The sequence below is a fragment of the Poecile atricapillus genome, chromosome W, assembly GCF_030490865.1.
Source record: "Poecile atricapillus isolate bPoeAtr1 chromosome W, bPoeAtr1.hap1, whole genome shotgun sequence".
NCBI lineage: Eukaryota > Metazoa > Chordata > Aves > Passeriformes > Paridae > Poecile > Poecile atricapillus.
Window position 1 is genome coordinate 87,711,901 of NC_081288.1, and position 22,356 is coordinate 87,734,256.

The 22,356-nt window shown below is 35.1% G+C and overlaps 1 protein-coding gene across 4 annotated transcripts in view; it reads left to right on the forward strand.

Annotated features, from left to right (window-relative positions):
• Window positions 1-22,356, forward strand: part of LOC131592495 (nipped-B-like protein) — a 210,338-nt gene that overhangs the window by 175,044 nt on the left and 12,938 nt on the right. For all 4 annotated transcript variants that reach the window (XM_058864040.1, XM_058864037.1, XM_058864038.1 and 1 more), the window contains 17 exons: window positions 5-87; window positions 1,121-1,253; window positions 3,042-3,185; window positions 6,609-6,698; window positions 6,943-7,157; window positions 7,254-7,356; window positions 8,123-8,221; window positions 8,327-8,473; window positions 10,205-10,339; window positions 11,756-11,854; window positions 13,058-13,111; window positions 14,554-14,662; window positions 15,233-15,369; window positions 17,148-17,288; window positions 17,613-17,706; window positions 17,834-17,988; window positions 18,254-18,344. In XM_058864040.1, coding sequence (XP_058720023.1) covers window positions 5-87; window positions 1,121-1,253; window positions 3,042-3,185; window positions 6,609-6,698; window positions 6,943-7,157; window positions 7,254-7,356; window positions 8,123-8,221; window positions 8,327-8,473; window positions 10,205-10,339; window positions 11,756-11,854; window positions 13,058-13,111; window positions 14,554-14,662; window positions 15,233-15,369; window positions 17,148-17,288; window positions 17,613-17,706; window positions 17,834-17,988; window positions 18,254-18,344 — 2,029 coding nt within the window. The remainder of the gene's footprint in view (window positions 1-4; window positions 88-1,120; window positions 1,254-3,041; window positions 3,186-6,608; window positions 6,699-6,942; window positions 7,158-7,253; window positions 7,357-8,122; window positions 8,222-8,326; window positions 8,474-10,204; window positions 10,340-11,755; window positions 11,855-13,057; window positions 13,112-14,553; window positions 14,663-15,232; window positions 15,370-17,147; window positions 17,289-17,612; window positions 17,707-17,833; window positions 17,989-18,253; window positions 18,345-22,356) is intronic.

The following is a 22,356-nucleotide window of genomic DNA, read 5'->3' on the forward strand; positions in this document are numbered from 1 at the left end:
TTAGGTGGATCAAGATGTGCTTATGACTAACTCGTATGAAACGGCCATGAGAACAGCACAAAACTTCCTTTCTATTTTCCTTAAGAAGTAAGTACTGTTGCATTCTTTAGTGTATTGATGAAACCAACTCCAAATAAAATGTCACACCTTAAGACAAACCAAACCACTTTGCAATCCTAAATGACTACTAATGAAGTTACTTATAACAATATATTTTATAGATCTCTGAGAGAGCTACCTGTCTGGAAAAAAAATTTTATGGAACAGTCTGCAGAGAGTTTAAAAACACATTAAAGAATCTGTCTGATGATTTATATAGGATCCTTTTATCAGGGATCTTTTACTCATCTGAAACATGGAAGAGAATGATGTGTAAATATTTAAGTGATGAAACCAGATTATTTCAGTCATCAAAATGACCAAAAATATAAAAACCCTAAAATTACTTTCATTTATATAAGGTTAGGATTGTTAATCGCTCAACAGGGAAAAAAACCCCATACCTGAATAACCAAAGGATTTGTAAGAAAAAGTCCTCAGGTTTTTGTCATGTTAATTTCTGCTGTTAAGCCAAAACGCTGTTTATCAGCTATCTAGCCATTTCTCTGTATACTTCTGGTATAACTGAAGTTAGGGATGCCACATATAGGTGGAACACTACCACGTATATTATCTTTTGATTTTTCTACATTATGATTTTAACCTTTCTGAAGCATAATACTGAGATGCCTTATCACTGTGAGATGTCAGACCAGGTTTAAGGACACAACACCTAAATACCCCACTCTAGCTTGAGCTTTAGAATTTTACTTACTTTGTTTATCCAAGTTAATGCAGACTTTAACTCAAATCAATAAATAAAAAAAACCTTAGGAACAAAATTCTACTACCCTGGATTAACTGCTTTACTTGCAGTGCAACTTGGAGTGATAACTGTTTAAATAATTTGTCTGTAAATGGAAAAAACACTCTTTTTTTTTGCTAATATTTTGGACTTTTTTTTTTAGAATTGCATAAAACTGTTTTTCTTGCTAAAAATAGGATTAGTTCTCTTTGCATCAGAAGAAAAGATTAAATGGCTCTTAAATTCACTTACAAACATGCATTTGTATTTAAACAGATGTGGCAGTAAACAAGGGGAAGAAGATTACAGACCACTGTTTGAGAACTTTATTCAAGATCTTCTTTCCACAGTCAATAAACCAGAATGGCCAGCTGCAGAGTTGCTACTTAGCTTATTAGGAAGGCTATTGGTAAGGGATACTTGTTCTTAACTATTATATTAATTTATTTCTTATTACAATGAAACTTGTTTATTTGATTGTTGACGCATGCATGCAGCATGTAAGGATATTCTTACATGTATCACTATTGCATAATGCATAGAAAATAAAATTTTGGTCAGAAAATCATTGATATGGAACTTAGTAAAGGTCATATGTATACAGTTTCTCAAGAATGTCCTCTTCTAATACTCCATTACATTTTCCACATTAAAAAATGCCATTCTATAGCATCTAATAAGTTTAGATATTCATAGAGCCATAGAATATGCTGAGCTGGAAGGGACCCACAAGGATTATCAAGTCCAACTCCTGCCCCTGGACAGAACACCCCAACAATCTCACCCCGTTCCTGAGAGTGTTGTCCAAACACTCCTTGAGCTCTGGCAGCCTTAGGGCTGTGACCACTGCCTTGGGGAGCCTGTTCAGTGCCCAACCACCCTCTGAGGGTGGAACCTTTTCCTGATATCCAACCAAAACCTCCCTGACACAGTTCCAGCCATTCACTCCGGTCATGTCACTGGTCACCAGAGAAGAGATCAGTGTTTGCCTCTCCACTGCCCCTCACAAGGAAGTTGTAGACAGTGATGAGGTCTGACCTCAGTCTCTTCTTCTCCAGGCTGAACAGACCAAATGCCCTCAGACACTCCTTGTACGGCTTCCCCTCTAAATCCTTCACCATCTTCATCTCCCTCCTTTGGATGCTATCCAATAGTTTCAGTCATATTCATTGGGAATAAAGTCAGACTAATACCTGTAATTATTCATAGAATCATAGAATGGTTTGGGTTGGAAGGGACTTTAAAGCTCATCTCATTCCATGACCCTGCAGTGGACAGGCAGGGACACCTTTCATTAGACCAGGTTGCTCCCAACCTGGCCTTGAACACTTCCAGGGATGGGGCAGCCACAGCTTCTCTGGGCAACCTGTTCCAGGGCCTCACCACACTCACATGGAAAAATTTCTTCCCAGTATTCCATTTAACCCTGACTTCTGGCAGTGGGAAGCCATTCCCCCTTGTCCTGTCACTCCATGCCCTTGCAAATAGTCCCTCTCCAGCTTTCTTATAGGCCCCCTTCAGGCACTGGAATGTTCTCTAAGGTCTTATGGACATTCAGTTTCCTCACATGGTCATGAGCCTGATCTTCACTTAGAGTGGGAGGGACTTTGCTCTCCCGGTCCCATACTTCTCTGGACTATTCCTTTAGCACAGAACCTGAAAACAATTAAGTAACTTGGTCTTTTACAACTTTGGTCTTAAAGTAAGTGGTACATTTACTTACGGATTGTGACATTTTACAGAATGTGAATATTTTCATAGTAATGTTTGTTGAGAGTTGTTCTTCAGTATTACAATGCAATTAATACAGAAATTTCAGCTTTTTATTTGGAAAATATTTTATGGTTATGTTCCTGGTAAAATGTAGCTTTCTTTATACTTGTGTGAATAATGAGGAAGATGTATTATGGTGCTATGCTCTTGCAAAAGATATCTGCTCTACTAGATGTGTGGTTTATTTTAGTTTTTTAAATATATATATTTTTATAGCAGGCATATTTGTAAAGCAAAAGACTCAATAAAGGAAAAAACCATTATTGTAAAGTAAGGACTGTATCTGTGATGTAGTAGTAAATTACATAACTTTAGGCAGCATGGAAATTAGGTGGACTTTTTAATAAGGTCAAACTGTCTTGTAAGAAGAATCTCAGTTGGAGAAATAAATAATTTTTATAACAGCTTATTCTGCTTTTCTTAGGTTCACCAGTTCAGTAACAAATCTACAGAAATGGCATTAAGAGTTGCATCGCTTGACTATCTTGGAACTGTAGCTGCAAGACTCAGGAAAGATGCAGTCACTAGCAAAATGGATCAAGGTTCTATAGCCAGAATACTCAAACAGGTGTGTGAAAGATCCCATGCCAGTTTGATTGAGATGTATCTATTTAAAAGCCTAAACATTTTAAAGATGTGGGAAAAACTGGCATTATGAGGAATGAGTTTTCATTGTTGTTCAGATTTCTGTATCAAATATATTCAATTTATAAGTATCACATTTATTAATTCATCTCTTTCTCACACCATCTTCCTAGTGATCATTTTAAGTGGTTAATTAAAATGGTAAAACAAATTTTCTGGTGAGGCTATAGATGAAATAATGGAGTAACAGTTGGATTATATCTGAAGAGGCCTTAAAATATATATATATGTGTGTGTATACATGTATGTGCATTTGCTATTGCAAAATGGTAATTGAGCTATGGCACTCATAGAGATTTTTGAGAGTTAAACTGTTAGGCCTATAAGATTAGTTTTTATGTGATGGAACTGTTATTGGTTGCGTGTGTAGGGGGGGTTGTTATTTTTGTGGGGCTTTTCTTACTGGAATTGTATATATCTTTCATTAGAGAATACATATTTGTATTTCTGCTAATGCTCCTTATCAAAATGTCTCCAAATCTGCAAGGTTGGCAGCAATTAACAAAGCAGTATGTGCATTTGGGCACAATCTCTAGAGTACATTAAGAAAATCTTGGACCTTATGGGTCTTTTTAAAAATGTGAACTTTTAAATTTCTTATGGATGCAGTATTTTCTTTCTGAACTACTAATTGTTCTCAACATGATGAGATCTAAAGTTGAATAGTCATATCAAGTTGGTTTCCCTGAAAAGACTACAGATCTACTATATGTATTTTATGACGACTGTTACAGACTTATTTTGAAGGTAAAACTCATGCAATTTACTGGCATTCAGATAAAGAATCAAAATTAATCTACTCCTTCATGAGGCTGATACTTCCCATAACTTTTGTCAATTGGAATATTTTACTATGTATAGTGTCATATCTTTATGTTCATGACATTATAATTTATACTTCTGTGTACTTAGGGGTTGTAATTCTCCATTTGCAGTGCTTTCGACAATTATACATTAGACCTGATAGGGAAATATTTTAGAGGAATCCTTTTCTCTTTCCTTATCTCCAGAAGTTACATAATAATATTGAAAGATATTCTAAAAATATACATACCTGAGTGGTGACCTGAATTTTTCTATTTGTTTTGAGTTTTTTACAGGATCAGGCAGTAACTAGGCATTGGCATCCTCAGAAAATAAAATATCTGTGGGCAACTGAGTGCTAAAAGCTTTTTTCAGTTACTCAGGAAGCTTAACATAAATGATGTCATTGTGAAAAGTGTATACTACACAGTACAATCACTCAGGGTAGACTGTGTTGTTTATAAATGATTTGCTACATAAGAACAAATAAATACTTGAAAATGTGTACATGACACCTAAGCTTCACTTTGTTGCTCAAACGACAAGACAATAAGATCCATTGCTAGACATATTCAGCTTTAGTCATTAGAAATATATTAAATTATTGTTTTCATTCAGAAATGAACTTATATCTCTACAGATTTTTCTTTCCTGCTGAATTGAATACTTAGACTGTTGGATATTTCCTTCTACCCTTTGATATCATTACCAGGATAATCCCCAATGATCAATGAATGCTTATAACTCTGTCTGTTGTGGTTTGGACTCATGAACTGTATAGTTGGATTTAGGAGAAAATCTATCCTGACATTTTTAAACAGATTTTTTCATAGAAATCAGTCAGATTGTCAAGTTGATTTTAACACTTGTGCATGCTTTTCATTACTTTATCTCTTGATATGATGATCTGGACTTGTAATTGTACCTTTTTCCACTTGCTGTTGTTTGCAAGCTATATTATGTGCTACATTTGTGACAAGATTCTCAATCTATGCTGTTCATACAGAAGTTGATGCCTATAAGTTACAGGTTTTATTGCTGAAGAAGAAAAATATTTTGTAGTTGAAGAAGTTTAAGCCAGAAATTATTCTTCTATTTTTATTATCAATATTGGATATAATTTATTGTGGGCTTCACGGTTTCTTTTTGTTTGCTCTGGGTTTTTTACTTTTTAAAATAGTTAGGCAGTTAAGGTTCATCAAGCAACTTTTTCAGCCTTTTTATTAACAGAATTTAACATTGGTTGAAGGCCAGACTTTCAAATCACAATTTGCACATATCATAGGGTTCCAAATATAAGTTAATAAACCTATATTAGTATTATGTCTACTGTAGATGTGTTTTGAATTCTTGAACTCATTAATTCAGGGGGAAAAAACCCCTTTTTTTCTACTGTAACATCAGCAATTGCAAGGACCTGCACATTTCAGTATAATACTAAGGAAAAAAGAGTGGTTTATGGTTTTGGGTTTATGCTGTCTTGTAGGTGTTGGGAAAGTTAGTTTCTGATTCATTAGCAAGTTAATTGATACTGATTTGATCTCTAACCCCTATATGGGGAAAAGAACATTGTCTGATGGTCATATACAAAATCATTGTTCAATTTACATAGGCTGGAACTATTTAAGAGATCAGGATATACGTATTTCCTATAAAATAGCATCTTGTAAAAAATATTCTGGTTTTAACATTCATACAGTTTAGATATTTACAAATCTGATGCATAGTTCTCAGAATAATATTTCATATGTAATCCTTTTTGTGCATCTTAAAAGTGCTTCACAGGAAAATTAATATTACCCTATTCTGTAGATAGACTTTATGCACTAAGTGGAATTTTTATAAAATGTGTGTTTGTTCTCAAGGTTTTCGACCTGATAGAAACTTGAGTCTCAGTATGATTCTTTATTGCTAGTGCTCAGAGGTGTTTGGGAATAACTTCTAAATTCTCTGCTAAATGAATTGAGCATACTTGCTGCACTTTCTCTATATCAATGCTTTAAACCTGAAAACAGTTATACCAAATATTTTGCAGAGGGGATAAGTTATTTTTATTTTTTTTTGCATTCCCCATGTTTTTACTGTTGTCTGTGTTTCATATTAATGTTCATTTGACTTTTTTGCCTTTTATCTCTTGTTCACCTGTGAAATCATTGTTTCAGCTTTTAATATTGTTGAGGGAGCTAATAATGCCTTTTATAGGTTAAATCTTTTTTCAGTCTAGTATGTGTGATTTCAGCCCTTTGTTTTCCCTTGGGAACAGAGGGTCTTCACACAAGATCACAGAATGAAAATTAATCAAATCAGTCTGTTTTAAAACAAGTCTTATTCTGCTGTTAATCATTTTTTTTTTACTTTGGAGCTACAGTCTAATTTGGTTTAGTCTCTATAAAGTTTAGAAGTAATTGATTAAAAAATTGTTAGTTGTAGTGATAATTGCAGAACATTAACTTCAGTGTATTTTATATGTGAGCATACAGATTTTCAGATGATAATCACCACTGTGAAATATATTTTAAAACTATCTTTCTATTTCTGATAGGTTTCAGGAGGAGAAGATGAAATTCAACAGTTGCAAAAAGCTTTGCTAGATTATCTGGATGAGAACACAGAAACTGATGCATCATTAGTGGTAAATTTCAGCTGTCTGATGTCAAATTTATATAAAAATAATTTTAGTAACATGCACTGAATAAAATTATTTTTGGTCATGCATATTAGAGATTCAACTATATTGTCACCCTAACGAATAATGTTGATTGTGTGTTCTGAAATATGGTTGATGCATTAAACTCACTTAATCTCATATATCTGTTAATTTCACTCTTCTACATCTGTTGTTTTTGTTTTCTGTGTATCCTGCTGTATTTCTCCAGTTTTCTCGGAAGTTTTATATAGCTCAGTGGTTCCGTGATACAACTATGGAGACAGAGAAAGCAATTAAATCCCAGAAGGATGAGGATTCATCTGAAGGAACTCATCATGCAAAAGATGTTGAGACCACAGGGCAGATCATGCATAGAGCGGAAAGTCGCAAAACATTTCTTCGCAGCATCATTAAAACTGCTCCATCTCAGTTCAGTACATTAAAGTACGTTTGAGCACCACTGCTTTATTAACCATGCATTTGAAATTTTGAATCATTTTTGATAAACATGTCCTAATTAAAACATTGAATTTGTTGCAGGATGAATTCTGATACTGTGGACTATGAAGATGCATGTTTGATTGTTCGCCATTTGGCCTCTATGAGGCCATTTGCCCAGAGCTTCGATATTTATTTGACACAGGTAAACTGTGCTGAAAGTCTTAGTACAGTGAAATGCAGTTGGTTTCTGATTCCAAACACTTTTGTGGTAGTGTACCATATCTGTTCATTGTTGAGCACGGGTATTTAACAGGCCATGATAACACCATGTGCTTGCTTTATTAATGATATAAGTGCTTGTATTTCTTTTTCTTGCATACATTTTATATTTCATATTGTACATGCATTATTTTATTTGTCCATAGATGTAGATGGCAAAATCAATATCTTAGATGTGCACAGTAAAAAAATAATTGCAAAATGTTGAAATCTCTTTTACAGTTTCTGCCAGCTGCATGCTTATCTGGGGGTATTAACTCATTAAATTAATCTTAATTTGAAAATATAAGCCAACTTAGCTACTTGCTTGCAGTGCATGTTACTGTCACTTTGGAAGCTGTTGTTTAACCAGTGTGTTTTCTTTCATTTTTCTGGGAGAAGAGCACTAACATGTTGTCATGGCAACATGTTTGGACTCCAGTACTGGTTTGGTTTAGCTTAGTTTAGGTTCTGTTACTTATAGTGATCTGCATACAGAGCCATTCTTAAAATTATAGTGCCCAAATCCACCTCTTCCACTGAAAGAACTATTATGAAAGCCACAACTGAATGGCAAAAGTAGAGTTTAAAATGAAGGGTCTTCTTATTTTAGTTACTTCATTTGCATGTTACTCTGCTGAATTGTTGCCTGTTGAACAGTTTGCTACCTTCCCAAAGCAAATGAATCTTTGTTTTTGTTCTCTTATTAGATTCTGCGTGTACTTGGTGAAAATGCAATTGCTGTTCGAACAAAAGCCATGAAGTGTCTGTCTGAGGTTGTTGCTGTAGACCCCAGTATTCTAGCCAGGGTAAAAAAATCTGACATATCCATCATGTATACGCATTCTTCTGTCACACTTAAAAGAAATCTTTAATTCTTATTTTGGATTTGTATTTTATTTGTTCCTTTTTAGCTGGATATGCAACGAGGAGTTCATGGGCGGCTAATGGATAACTCTACTAGTGTAAGAGAAGCAGCTGTGGAACTTCTTGGCCGATTTGTGCTCTGTCGTCCTCAGCTTGCTGAGCAGTATTACGATATGCTGATTGAAAGAATATTGGTATGGTGACTTATTTATGATAAGTGTCATTGGGAAATTTATTTTCAACTGAGTTTAGATGTTTAACAATATGGAATGATGATTCCAAGAGTAAATGATATGTTATTATTTTAATGGGGAGCATCATGCTTTTAAGACCAACCTTCTAAAATGCATTGCTTGTTTTCAGTGAGGCTTTGTTACATTGTCGTGGTTTCACTCCAGCCAGCAGCCAAGCCCCATGCAGCCGCTCACTCACACCCCCACCATCAGGATTGAGGAGAGAATTGGAAAAGTGAGAAAACTCCTGGGTTGAGAGAAAGACAGTTTAACAAGGAAAGCAAAAGCATCACACACAAACAAAGCAAAACAAGGAATTCATTGAGCCCTTCCCAAGCACAGGCAGGTGTTCAGCCACCTCCAGGAGAGCAGGGCCCCAGCCTGTGGAACAGTGATTTGGGAAGATGAATACCATCACTCCAAATGTCCTCCCCTTCCTCCTTCTTCCTCCCACTTTACATACTGAGCATGATGTCATATGGTCTGGAATATTCCTTGGGTCAGTTGGGGTCACCTGTCCCAGCTATGTCCCCTCCCAACCTCCCACGCACCCCCAGCCCCCTCCCCAGCGTACAAGGTCTTGGCTCTGTGCAAGCTCAGCAACAGCAAAAACATCTCTGTATTGTCAAATGTGTGTTCAGCACAAACCCCAACACAGCCCAATGCCAGCCAATGGGAAGAAAATTAACTCTACCCCAGCCAGAACCAGCATATACATCAATAAGTAAATATACATAGAAAGTTGTACTGCAACAGAACCAGGATTCGACTCCTTTTGGTTCCTTTATTGAGGCACAGATTAGATGAAATGAGGAATTTTGCTACATCTCTGAAGTCTCAGATATGGGTTATTGAGGGCAGTTCAGTAGTGTGGGTGATGAAAAAAGTCTACAACACAGTAATTTAAAGTTGCCATTTGTAATCCAAAAGAAAAAAAATAAAACTACTTTGTTTTATTATGCTATGTTTTAGTGCTTTAAAAGGCTTTTTATTAGAGTTTTTGTATAAAAAGTGGGTTTTGGCTGGATGTTCAGATAAAATACAGTGTTAATTTAACTGTAAGATAACACTAACTTTTAGCATTCATGTTAGTTTTTTAGTCAAATACTACTCATTTGCTACAGTTACATGATGAAACATGTTTGTAAAGTGTTTTGGAGATGTCCATATGAGCATGCATAAAGGCACTCATCCTGTCATTTAGATTAAACATATTGAATTAAGTAATATGAAATGCAGCTCCTTATCCTTCTTAGATGAAGCCTAGGAAAATGGAAAATATTTTCTGCACATATCATCTATAAGCTTTATTGAAAGGCTTTTGAAGTATTACAGTCCAGATTTGCAGTGTCTTGGGTGTTCATAAACAGTAGCTAAAGAATCATTGCATCTAGCTTTTAAGATCTTGAATTAAGAAGTGGCATTATACATTTGCAACATCATGACTTCCCAATTGGGACAATATAAATGGAGAAAGTGTTTCAATGTTTTGAGGACTCAGCCCAAACCTTTAGAATTGTTGCAAATAAAGTTATGCTGACCTTTCGTATAAATATACTCCAGAATATTTTAGCTGCATTTTCTGAATACATTTTTCAGGTCAGATTGTGTGATCTTCAAATATAATTGATATAATATATTAATTAATATTTCTGATTTCTTTTCAAGAGCATAATGTTTTTCTCCTCACAGGATACTGGTATCAGTGTCAGAAAAAGAGTCATAAAGATACTTAGGGATATCTGCATTGAACAGCCAACATTTCCCAAAATTACTGAGATGTGTGTAAAAATGATTCGGAGAGTCAATGATGAAGAAGGCATTAAGGTAGAATGAAACATATCCTTCAGTATTTAAATTATCATAATTGGTTTCTATATTTTGAAGCAAAAATCAAAAAAGTATTTCATAGCTCCTTTGTAATTTTTATTATTGTTATTAATTTTTAATTTTTAAGAGCAAATAGCTTTCTACATTGCTGTCTGACTTGATTTTCTTCTATTTTCTTCAAGTTCTTGCTGACAATCAAAGGATTTTAAAAAGTTGTTATCTCGAGTTTTGGGGTTTTTTCTCTTTGCAAGTATTGTCTCTGATACCTGATACTTCTCTTTTCTAACAAGTAAAATTAGTATATAAAATTCCTTTCTGAAAACAAAATAAGCTAAGTCAAAATTAAGTACTTGATGTTAGTATATGCCAGATTTATAAATTCTGCATATAAAAAATATAAAATAGCAAACTGTGAAAGTTTTGCATTAATTCTGATTGTTTAATGAATCAGTTATCCCCCCCTAAAATGTTACTTATGAGATCATATTCTAATCTGTGTGACGTATATGAAGAAGGGCAAAAACCTAAGATTATGTGTTGAATCATAAACCTGACACTGATGGTTTTTGTTTGATTTGGCAAAAAGAATTTAAAAATTGTTGTGTAATTAAGAATACACCTGTAATAATTTTGTATCACACTTTCAGTGGGATTTGAAATCTGGAACTTTAAAGCTGCAACATATCATTTTACCACTTGAGATATGTTAATGCCAAGTGGCTTTAAGAGAAGACTGTTAATCAAGAAGTAGATGAACAGCTGGATCTAAGGTGCTGCTAGGAAAGGAGGATAACCTTTCCCTTGCCTTTCCAACAACCTCATAAAGATGAGGCACTATCTGCAATGTATTTTTTTAAGTCTCCATGGATGAGGAATGCTTCCTACTAGCATATGCTTTATAAGTAATTTGGGAATAGTTCACCTTCATTCCATTCCATCTTTTCCTCTATACAAAAACATTGTAAGGGAACCAACTTCGTATGTTTGGGTAGAGAGACTTGACTTCTCTCTTCCTTGCCTTGTCACAGCTGTTCTGAAAATGCCAAAGTAATCTACAATTGTTGCTAATTCTGCTGTAGAAATTGTAGTCTTGTGTTCAGTTGTCAGCTTCTCAGGGGTACTATGCTTTCCTGAGGAATGAAAATTAGTGCAGGAAAATGGTAACTCCATTTCTTGTAGCATCACTTCCCAATGATCATTTTAGTGAAGCTTGTTTAAAGACCAGTATAACTGCTGTAATACTAATCTGGGTCTATCTCAGATAACATTCTCTACAACAGGTCTCACGTAAGTTGAATAATTCCTTACGGAAGTGCACACATTGTCAAAAAATTTATTGTATGGATGTATTAGTAATAATACCTATGTGCCAAGATAAAATTATTTATTTCTGCTATTTTTTTTTTCCTTCAGAAATTAGTAAATGAGACATTCCAGAAGCTCTGGTTCACTCCAACTCTACATCACGACAAAGAAGCAATGACTAGGAAAATACTAAACATCACTGATGTGGTATGTTAAACAAATTTTAATTAAGTTGCATGTAAAATTTCATTATGTTTGTAGTGTCTTTGGAATATTGTCTCTAGTCTTTTAGAAATACACAAGTAATTTAATTATCAGATTAATTTCTTTATATGTCTCCTGACATTGAATACATGCAAGAATTATTAATCTGATGGAACAGGCTATAGGAAACTTTAAATGCTCACTAATCTACTGGCAGTGATAACTGAGACCACATTATATTCAGGTTGTGGAAAATACATCTTCAGTTAAAACATCACAAGCTTTTGTTATATTTGACATTTTTCAGGAAATGCTAGTAGCAGCATATAATTAAACCTAACTAAGAAGTTGTCTCTTAAAAGAAAAATTTCCTCAATTGATAACATTTATTTTGAAAAGTTATCAAGCTGTTTCAACAAATGCAAGGTCATGTTCTCACCCAAGGTAAACTAGTATCTGCATAATGTTATCTACTTTTTAGGAACAACAAATAAAATTGTATGTCTCAAAAATCTGTTTCAAAATGCTTTTACATTTGTAATGAAAATGTATTGTGTAAAGACACTGTACTGAAAAGGTATTTTAATATAAATTATACCAAGATATAAATATCAAACAAAAGTATTCTCCTCATGACTAAAAAATATGAGTTTAAACTGTTTTTTAATATTTTTACTAAATTGTAGTGTACTGTGAATTTTTCCAGAATGACCAGTCAGTTTATTTGACTACAGTTTAATTCTCAGTTCTCCTGCCAATTCTTTTTTGGAGCCTCTGTGAGCTGTTTCTGACACATGACACCAGTGAAGGCTTAGTTTGTTTATATAAAAATATGTACATGCATATATATATATATATATACACACACACATACACGTTCATTTTTAATATGTCAGACTTGTATTTGTGCTTTAATCTGTACAAAATGCTGTTCTATGAACCCAAAATTTGGTTGTCATTAGAGATAGCAATCTCCAGTAAAATGTGTGGGCCTTGTGTTGTATGGGATACAAATTCTGAGATCACTTAAATGGTGAGAACTCTTTCAAATGCAGGAAAAAGTTTCTGGTCTTCAAAGATATTATACCAAATACTTACAAAAATATATCTGTGCATGTTTACTGATCTTTTAAGATGACATCTGTATTGAAGTAGTTTTTCTTCAGATGCCTTTTTTAACCAGTTTATTCTCAAAACTACTTTTAGGTTGCAGCTTGTAGAGATACAGGCTATGATTGGTTTGAACAGCTTCTTCAAAATGTAAGTAATGAATTTTGAATGTATGGCACAATCATTGTAAGAATTTTAAAATTTCTTTTGGTACTAAAGCATATTGAAGGGACGCTGCAAGACCAGTCCTTTACAGTAAACAAATTCAATCCATGCCCTTTAAACATCTGACCTTTCTTTAATTCTCCATTGGTGTAATTTTCTTTGTCTCTAACATTATTTTCTTTCTTTCCATATACCTGTTTTAAAAATACTTCCCTTTTCATTTTGGGGTGGGGTTTTGTTTGTTTTTTAATTTCATAGTCTCTTAAATAATAAGTGACATAACATGAAGTGCACAGCTATGATACATAATTCTGAAATGTGGCTTCTAGTGTAATGTAGGTTTTTTTTAAATGGTAGATAAGTGTATTTTCACATCGAATGTATTTGTTACACAGTTTATAAAAGCAGTGAATCTTCAGCCCATACCTTACTTCCACATTATATTTTACTCTGATTTTTCTAAGAAATTAGCTTGATTTGTTTATATGTCTTAGCCTATGTTCTTTTTCTCCTCTACAACTATCATGCACTTGTTAATTTTCAAGTAAAATTAACAGCAGCATGCATGAGGGAATTAGAGGTCTCCAAAGATTTTACTTTATCTTCAAGTGCCATGAAAATAGGTAGTGAAGTAAATCAAAGTGCCTCTTAATGCCTGCACTGAATAAAAAGCTATAGTATGTCGCCCTGAAAACTCAGCTTCTGAGCTTGCTGACATGGTTTTCTAAGGACTTTCCCAGGACAGTAACTGTAAACATAGATATGTGTACATTCTTTCTGTTACACGTCTTGTGATGGGCATCTCTCATGGCCAGTGCAGTGAGAAAGTGTTATCCTGACCATCCAATCCCTGGCTGTGGTCAGAAGCCTATAAATCCTGGGAGGAAAAATAAACTTTCTCTTCTTTTCACCACACCTCGACCTGTGTCTGTGTGATCTATTCATCTTCAGCAGCAACAATAGTACAGGCTCAATTAAATTAACTGATTAAAATGTACATAGAACTATGTTTCACCTTAGTTTGATATTTTTTTTAGTGTCAAAAAACAACATTACTTTTGTAATTTTTTTCCTAAGTATTTTTAAAAGCCTTCTAACTCCTATTAGTTACTGCTGGCAATTATGACTACATTATTGTTTTCTGTATTATTTCATTAAGCACAAAGTTAGCTTTCATCCCAATGCAAAAATCAGTAGAACTCTGTGTCTTTTTGTCAGTTAATTTTTTTTTTTCTTTTTACATTTTGGTTTGATTTTTTCTTATTTCCCTTAATTTTTTCTTCACCATGTAACTTTTATGGAGAAGTTAAATGTTTTGTAGTGCAAAATCCTTGTGTATCTGTAGTAATTATTATTAAACCTGTACATATCCAATGTAAATGAATGCACTCTGAATACTAAATAATTTTCTGTTTCATCTGCTATAGCTGTTGAAGTCAGAAGAGGATGCCTCATATAAACCTGTGAAGAAAGCTTGTACTCAACTTGTTGACAATTTGGTTGAGCACATTCTTAAATATGAGGAATCCTTGTCAGGTAAAAGTGTTTACAACCCAGTAGCTTCTTTGAATTTTATGATACTGTAACAGTGGTGGTTCAAATGACTATTGTGAAAAGTTACTGTTACAGAATTCCTATTACAAAACTGATGGCTATGAGTAATTGCATTTATTTTGATTACAAACCTTTAAGCACTGTGCAATAATAAAGCTTCCCTAATTTTCTCTAGCTAATCACAATAACAGAACTAATTTTAAAATAACTTGTTCAAACTTTTAGATCACTAAAAACAAAACAAATGTGTCAAGCTTTATTTGTATTAATACATTCTACAGTTGTAATAGGTATCATTGGCTAGGCCAGTGTTCTGTGTACAGTAATTAGGTTAAAAACTAGTGATATCTTCAAAACATCTTTGCTTCTTATTTTACATATGTTGTGATCACATGCAAATGTTAGCACATTATGTTCTCATCTCTAATCTAATAAGTATATTCTGTATTGATCTTGAAAGATATGTTATGAAAGAGATATTTATATGATGTTTTGGCCATATGTTTTTCATTGCTCAAACATTATTTTGTGCATTTTCTAATTTTTTTGCAGATTCTGACAACAAAGGTGTGAATTCTGGTCGCTTGGTTGCTTGCATAACCACTTTGTTCTTATTCAGCAAAATCAGGCCCCAGCTAATGGTCAAACATGCCATGACCATGCAGCCATACTTGACCACTAAATGTAGTGTAAGTAGAGAAAATTAGAAAATCAATCTTTTCTTTTTCCCAGATAATTAAGCTTGGAAATTAATGGCTGTCTTGTATGCTTGATGAAATTGAAAGTAGGAAAAGAGAAATAAAAATTATGTTTCTATGATTCATGATCATATCTTCTAAAGATATTAGGTCCTGTTATGACCTCTATAGCTTCCAAGATGCTGTTCCTCACCCTCTGCCTTCACATTTTACACTCAAGTGAAACTGAAACCTGTGCTGCTTCTTTCCCTTAAAGACTAAAACACAGTTTTCCACCTGTTATGAAATAATTTCTTAAAATTGTTTTATTTTATAGTCACAGTCTTAAAAGTAGTTAAGATTTAACATGAATCTTAAGATTAAATGTATGGTTCCATAAGATAGAGTGATCTAATATATAGCATAAATATTACAAGGAAAATGTCCTACTTTATCCTCTTCAGCAGTTCACCTCTCTCTACCCTAGCTCTGGTGTTTTTGTATTTCTCTGTAAGACAGTTTAGTTCACAGAAATGATAGAGAGCTACAGTGCTGAATCCTCCCAGTCTGGGAAAATGGCCCCTTCCTCTTAAACATTGCATTGCTTTCTGCCATTTTGATTAGCACAGTTGGCTCAGTGAAGGTTGTGATGAACGCCTCATTTGGCAGGAGCAGAGCAGGATCATGCAGCCATGGCTCAAGGAAGAGCTTGATGGAGTTGATGCTTTGAGAAGGCTGACCTAGAACAGAGGCTAGACAGAATTAGGAATAAAGTAGGTATTTATTGAAAGGCCTTAAAGGATACACCTTGGGCAGTACAAGAGCTTGGCCAGGGCTACACCCAAGATGGACCTAAAAATGGTCACAAAATGGACGACCGGTCACAAGGTCTCCCATTTTTATAAGTTTTGGTCCATCTGCATATTGGGGTTAATTGTCCAATTAAAGCTTCAGATTATGAAGTCACATCCTTCTTGTTTTCTCTCTTCAGTCCACTGCTGTTTACTTTGGGCCTGAAACTTGTAACAATTGTCCTTGGTATCAAGCTAGAAGAGGAATTGTTTTGTCTACCTACTCTGTGAAGACAGCTCACTAACACTTAATATGAAGCTCAAAACTACACACCTAGGCAGCACATAATCTGAAAAATATGAAAGCTAAAACTTAAGGCATCAGAGTGGAGGGCAGCAATCCATTACATTAGGTCAGCTGTGCAGAGAAGAGCAGGCCTGAGAATGCTTGTTATCAGCTTTGCTTGCAGGTATAACCTAGAATTTTACAGTTTCATCCCTAGAGCATTCTCTAGGCATATCTATAACAGAAATAGAGCTGCTTCTGATCAAACAGTATAGGAAAAGGTTATCTGTTTATTTACTTGCTGCCAATACCTGTTGCCAGGTGTTGTACATTCTCTACTGTGCATGTGTCAGGAAGAGTTCCTAAATTTGTTTTAGGACTCAAAAAAATTTTCATGAGCAAAAGTTTTCAAGTCTGTCATAGCCTTGATGACAGGTGAATTCTGCTTCTACAGATTTTTTATTTTTTTAACAAAATTTCTGTAGAAAACAAGAACTTGCTGTCAAAATAATATGTAACTTAAAAGCAGATGTAAACTATATATTCTTTTAAATCTTTACCAAATAACTTGCATAAGACACATAATTGTATCATACTATTATGTAATTGTATTATATTAATATGTATTATATATGTATTGCATAATACATATTAATAATACTTATAGGTAACACAGCCAGAAATGTTAAATGCTATAAATGCTGTTGTTTCAGACCCAGAATGATTTCATGGTGATCTGCAATGTTGCAAAAATCTTAGAACTTGTAGTGCCACTAATGGAACACCCAAGTGAGACATTTCTTGCCACTATTGAAGAAGACCTCATGAAACTCATCATCAAATATGGCATGACAGTAAGCTTTTAATTGCTACTATTCGGTTAATTCCATTTCACATTGTGAAATACATAGTTTTGGTTTAAAGAAAGTCTGTCTTCATTATGAAGATAACTTTTGAGCCCTGAAAAATCAATGTTCTTGGTTTACTTGTGTTTCTGTGTTGTTGCTGTATTTTAACAATTATAAGTTTGGGCATGTTTTCTGAGCAGTCTAGGAGATGAACATTACATCTGTTAGATCATTACTTTTAGTTGTACCTACCTTTTTCCTGCATAACATCACAAAAGTCTCAGGTTTAAATTCTAAATATATAACTCATTTGTTCTTTCTTGCACCTAGGTTGTTCAACATTGTGTGAGCTGTCTTGGGGCTGTTGTGAACAAGGTCACTCAGAACTATAAATTTGTGTGGGCCTGTTTTAATAGATACTATGGTAAGTAAAATCACAACATGTAATTGTCACTCTTCAGTTTTGTTTACAAGTCATCTTAGGGATGAACCATGATTAATTACTGTGATCGTGATTAAATACTGTGATCAAAACTTTTATCTTACTGTAGGTGCACTTTCAAAATTAAAAAGTCAACACCAAGAAGACCCCAACAGTACAGTACTTACTGCCAATAAACCAGCACTCCTTAGATCACTTTTCACTGTTGGAGCACTGTGTCGGCATTTTGATTTTGATCAGGAAGATTTTAAGGGCAACAGTAAGGTAAAATAACTTGGATTTACTCTCCACGTCTTGTGTATATTGAATGCTCCACTTCAGTTTGAGAACACAGTATTCCTAGGCCTTCAAAGCTATGCATTTCTTCATAATGCATATGATATAGTTTTTTGGGTTGTGAATACATGGTTTTTCAAAGACAATGCAGTAAGATTGTGTTTCTCCATTTTGATATATATGCTTTTTATAAAAGATTAAAAATATCTGTTTCATCTTCAAATAGCTATTATTTCTGTTTTAATTTCCTCAGGTTAACATTAAGGATAAAGTACTTGAACTGCTGATGTATTTTACAAAGCATTCAGATGAAGAAGTACAGACAAAAGCCATTATTGGCCTTGGTAAGAAATATTAATAGTTTTTATTATTCTGCTGTAGTAGAATTTCATGCATTTATTTGTGTAGTGGCAGGAAAGTTTGTTTAAAATCAAAGTTCACCACATGTTTTATTTGAAACCTGGCTATAGAAATGTAGTCAAAGGGATACTGTGAAGTTGCATACTTCTGCAGCAGAGTGGATGCTTTTGACAGTGAATGCTTTTTTGATGTATGACCAAATATTAAAAAGCATCAAGTTTCCAAAGTAAATGCAGATTTTTTTTTTCACCACATGCAAATATGTTGTAACTCCAAATATTGTTTTCCAGTCCTCAAGGTATGGTTAAAGAATAACTAGAAAAAATGATGGAAAAATTTTGAAAATTTTAAGTGTAGGGGCAGATATTACACAGGAGTTGAGGGAACTCCTGCAATTTATACCAACTGGGGTATGCTCTGTGAAATTTCACAAGACACTGAGATGATGCCATAGTCTAAATATTACAGTTTATTTTGGGTCTTTGGCAGTATTTCAATTTCAAATAGATTCTTTGTCTGAAGGCATTAGTATAGTATCTCAGTGACTTGCAGTAATGCATGAACTGCCATTGAGTGGTTTGTATCACTTTCATCCTCTGCTCAAGGACCAAACTGTACATGTAAGAGCATCTTGTTTGGCCTTGGCTTCTGGAAGAGTTCAGTTCATGGTTATGGCTTAGTCTAAAGAAAGTTGTCTCCTATGTGTGTGAGCTTGCATTGTATGGTTGAACTGTGTATAAGAATTTTCCTCCTTATGCTGCTGTTTAGGTGGCTTTAGATATCCTGGTACAGTTCAGGCTAAGGAGGACTGAGAATAAGGACTGAGTCTGCATCTTGATATTCTCTGAGGAAACCATTGCAGACAGCTGAGTGGGATTAATGGCTTTAGAGTTGCCTCTGTTGCAGGAACAGTGCTATGGTGTTAACAACTAGCTGGAGGTTTTTCTAGGCATTGTATCAAGATGCACAACACTTAGTGTCGTCCATTCTAATTGTTCTATACAAAATGTTGCACATGGGATAGGGGCTGCCTTCTTAACCATAGACATGATTGCTTTACTCATGGAGGCTGAGAGTGTTGCATTCATCAGAAATGTTCCTGAATTACAGATTGAACTGTGATCAGTTTGGGGAAGAGGAAAAAACAGGAGTGGCTATCAGTAGGCATTCTACAGATTTTTTTATTCTTATTTCTCTGCCTGTAAGCATGTCAGTATTTATCTTAAATAAACTTAAGACAACTGTTTTCAGTGTTATATTAGTGTGGTGGGTTTCAGCGCTGGCTAAAATCACCAGGGCACTTACTCATTTCTTGCTGTTAGATATGGATTAGGAGAAGGGAAAAACAGGCTCAAAACTTAAAAGGAATAAATAAACTTTATTAACAGGACTACAAGAATAAGAAACCAGAATAAAACCTCCAGAAACCTTTTCTCCCCCCACCCAACCTTTTTCCTTTCCCAACTGACCACATAGAGACAAAACCTGGGATGTTAAAGCAATACCAACTATACAATAGTCTTTCATCAGTTCTTGTAGGGAGGGGAGTTTTCTCTTGTTATGCCATGGAGACTTCTCCACAAGAAACAGTTTTCTCATGGCTATTCATTTCCACAAATAGCAGCATCCTGGGCAAAAAATTCTGCATCATGAAATTCCTCCCATTTTCACAGCCCTCCCAGAGGTGTGTCCATGGGCCATGAACTCATGGGGTTTTATTTTAAGGATGAGTTGTTCAAAGGCAAAGGTTCTCTTTATCTGTCTCTGTGATCATCTCTGGAAACAGAGGTTTTCTTCTCTCCCTGGGGGCAAAGGGTCTTCATCAACTCATCTCTCTCTCTGTTCAAGCTTCTCATGGGATCACAGCTACTCTAACATCTGCTTGGCTTCATCAGTGGATGCCTCTTCTCAGATCTACAGTTTGAATACTTCATCCCCCCCATACTCTCTCATTAATTAAAGGAGATATTTCAGTATATCATTGTCCATCTCCATGGCCCTACCAAAATAATATTTCAGCCCCATTCAGCATTTCCTCATTCTCCTTACATCTGAGGCTTGACTCTTTCTTTACTGACCTTGGTGTTTTCATGTTGTCTTTCTACGTGTCGTCACTCTGTCCTTTTCTCTCCCTGGAGAGCAGAACAAGGTCTGCAGATCTCATCTGTGCAGTGACAGGGTTAATATCTCTCCCAGTGACCACAGCAGTCACAGTGTTGGATTTCAGGCTGCACTGGGTGCCTCCCTCTGCCCAGCAGCCGCTGGGGGGGGGGGGGGGGGCGGAGTCCTGGATCAGCCTGGAGCTGCTGATGGTGGGAGGGAGGTTCTTAGTGTCAGCAAGATGTCAGCAGCCATGGCCCAACCCAGCCTGGGGCCAGCGTCCGGCAGCCTCCATCCCCCACCCGGGAGCTGCTGGGGGTCGGCCTCACCAGAGCTCCATTATCTTCTGAGGCCGGAAGCCAAGAAAGAGAGTTCCCGGGTTTGTGGTTTTTAAAATGTGAATCTCACAGAGGCGAATTTAATTTCTAAATGGTGCAAAATGTTGTCAGTTCTCAGAATTAGCCAGCTATTGGCATTTCCCAGACACAGAGGAAGCTCCCAACAGCTTCTCTCAAAGAAATCACTTCTGTGGGTTTTTTTTTACTTCTTCTCCAAATGTCAATCAATGTGAAACCACCACAATTAGTCTCATCTAAGTACTGGTTCCACTTTGAAGGTAGCTGCTTGGGTGTACAGATGTAGTAGACAGTGCAAAGCTCTATTTTACAGGCTGGTAATTGAGTCAAGTTGTCAAATCCATTCAACATTTATGTGCAGCAATAAGATCAAAATTACTAACAAGCTAATTCAACATTTATACACAGTGAAGGCATTGAATGAAGAGTGTATACTTTCCTATTGGTAATTATTAGTGTGTCCTTACAGTAAGGACACCCAACAGTTTTAACCTTTGCTTTGGGATGTATCACTGCTGTTGAGAGATTGAGTTTAACCATAAGCTTAATGGTTATGGTTATGCTTCTCTTCCAGATGTGTACTTGCAAGGCAGATTGAGGATAAAAAATTTTGTTAGTATCTAACAGGTAATGTCTTGCTCAGCCAAGTTCAGTGCTTAAACTTAACAAAGTGAAAACAAAGGTATGAAGAGAAGTGGTGTGAGAACAGCCCCAAGATGTGAAGTCAGTCCTTAAAAGAACACAGCAGTTGCCTTTTTTCATCCCCCTATGACAAATTCTTTTGCCAAGTAAAATTTCTTCCCTGCTTACAGGGGATGCAAAAATAATAATTTCCCTAAGAGTACTGGTGTTTTTAGATTCTTTTAAATAAGTGAATGAAAGAATGAAAGAGTTATGAATTGTTACACATACATGCAAGTGCTTTCCATTTTCAAAATGAAACTTAAATGGGTTGGACTTTGTCAGAGGTGGTCAAGTTATAAACATCAATATACACCTGTATAGAGTGGAAAATTATACTACCTACTTCAAAGAGGAGCATTATTGCTTTTTCTTTCTCCTCTTTCCCCTCCATCTCCCCTGCCTTCTTTCCTCTTCCTGTTTTGAAATTGAAACAAGATCTTAAATGCACTGAGGTCTTGCTCTAGACTTAGCCTTTACCAACACTGTCATTTCTGTGTGCACAGATCCAGTTTTAAAAACCTGACTCAGTCTTCCCTTTGTTATACCCACTTTTATACATTGCTTTCACATAATTTTATTTGCTTTCATTTTTTCCTGCATTCTTCTTTTATGTTTGTTTTCTCTGTGTTCATTCAGAATCTTAGTTTCCTATGGTTGTGAAAAATACACTTAATGTTTGCTTTTCTCATTTTTAAAAATTTATCAAGTAGTTAAATATAAATTGGGAAGTTATGTTCCCATTACCGTTTTTTTATGATATTCTGAAAGAGTCTGTTGGAAGCACTCCTAAATCTACATATGTGATCTAAAATTATATATGCTGTTACTTATTTAGATCAAACTTTTTATGAAGTAA